Source organism: Amblyraja radiata, chromosome 29 (assembly GCF_010909765.2).
Source record: "Amblyraja radiata isolate CabotCenter1 chromosome 29, sAmbRad1.1.pri, whole genome shotgun sequence".
Taxonomy (NCBI): domain Eukaryota; kingdom Metazoa; phylum Chordata; class Chondrichthyes; order Rajiformes; family Rajidae; genus Amblyraja; species Amblyraja radiata.
The window spans coordinates 1,857,813-1,858,900 of record NC_045984.1 but is presented as its reverse complement, the minus strand read 5'-3'; the positions used below and the strand labels follow the sequence as shown (position 1 = coordinate 1,858,900).

Here is a 1,088-nt window from a genome sequence, read left to right as displayed (position 1 = left end):
TCAGGCGCGCTCCCCACGGATGCGGCGGGCCAGATGGATGTCTTTGGGCATGATGGTGACTCGCTTGGCGTGGATGGCGCACAGATTGGTGTCCTCAAAGAGCCCCACCAGGTAAGCCTCACAGGCCTCCTGCAGGGCCATGATGGCCGAGCTCTGGAAGCGCAGGTCTGTCTTGAAGTCCTGAGCGATCTCCCGCACCAGGCGCTGGAAGGGCAGTTTGCGGATGAGCAGCTCGGTGGATTTCTGGTAGCGCCGGATCTCTCTAAGAGCCACGGTGCCGGGCCGGTAGCGATGAGGCTTCTTCACTCCGCCCGTGGCTGGGGCGCTCTTCCTCGCTGCTTTGGTCGCCAGTTGTTTGCGAGGAGCTTTTCCTCCGGTCGATTTACGCGCAGTCTGCTTGGTCCGGGCCATTATCTTTCAACAGTGAAATACAGGAACTGATGGACGGAGCCGGATCTGGGAGCGGCTTTTAAAGCTTTGGTGAAGGGCCGGCCCACAGCTTCTGATTGGCTGGTGTATAGGCGGTCTATCACAGTGTCCCAGTGCTGAGATTGGCTGCAGGTCTGTCAGCTCCAGCCGGCAGTTTCAGAAGGTCTGAGGCCGGCCTAGACTGTGGGCCGAGGTGCTTTTTCGTTTCATTTTTACAATACAATACGGTTTATTTGTCACATTGCACATAAAGTGCAAGTGAAATGAATATGTCAGCAGCGGTACAATGATAAAGAACACACACAAAAACACAATAAAAATTTAACATAAACATCCACCACAGCATTCATCACTGTGGTGGAAGACACACAATTTGGCCAGTCCTCCTCCATTTTCCCCCGTGGTCGGGACCTCAACCCTCCGCAGCCATTGCTGCGGGCGTCCAGATGATAAAAGGACAAGGTACAAGTCTAGGTAAGTCCAGGATCGGCTCTTCCCCACCGGAGACCGCGGCTTTAAGTTGGTGTAGGCCGCAGGCCGGCGGTCGAGATTTAAAGTTTAAAGTTCCCGCGGCGCCGCAGCCAGAAGCACCGCAGACCGCAGGGCCGGCGGTCGAAGCTCCCCTCCAGGGGTGATGGTAAGTTGCCACCACGACCACG

At 56.2% G+C, this 1,088-nt stretch overlaps 1 protein-coding gene across 1 annotated transcript; it reads right to left on the bottom strand.

Moving 5' to 3' along the window:
* On the bottom strand, positions 1 to 411 carry LOC116989751 (histone H3.1-like). Its single transcript, XM_033047346.1, has one exon. It carries the CDS (start codon positions 409 to 411, stop codon positions 1 to 3), a length of 411 nt encoding a protein of 136 aa, XP_032903237.1.
* Positions 412 to 1,088: the final 677 nt, after the last annotated feature.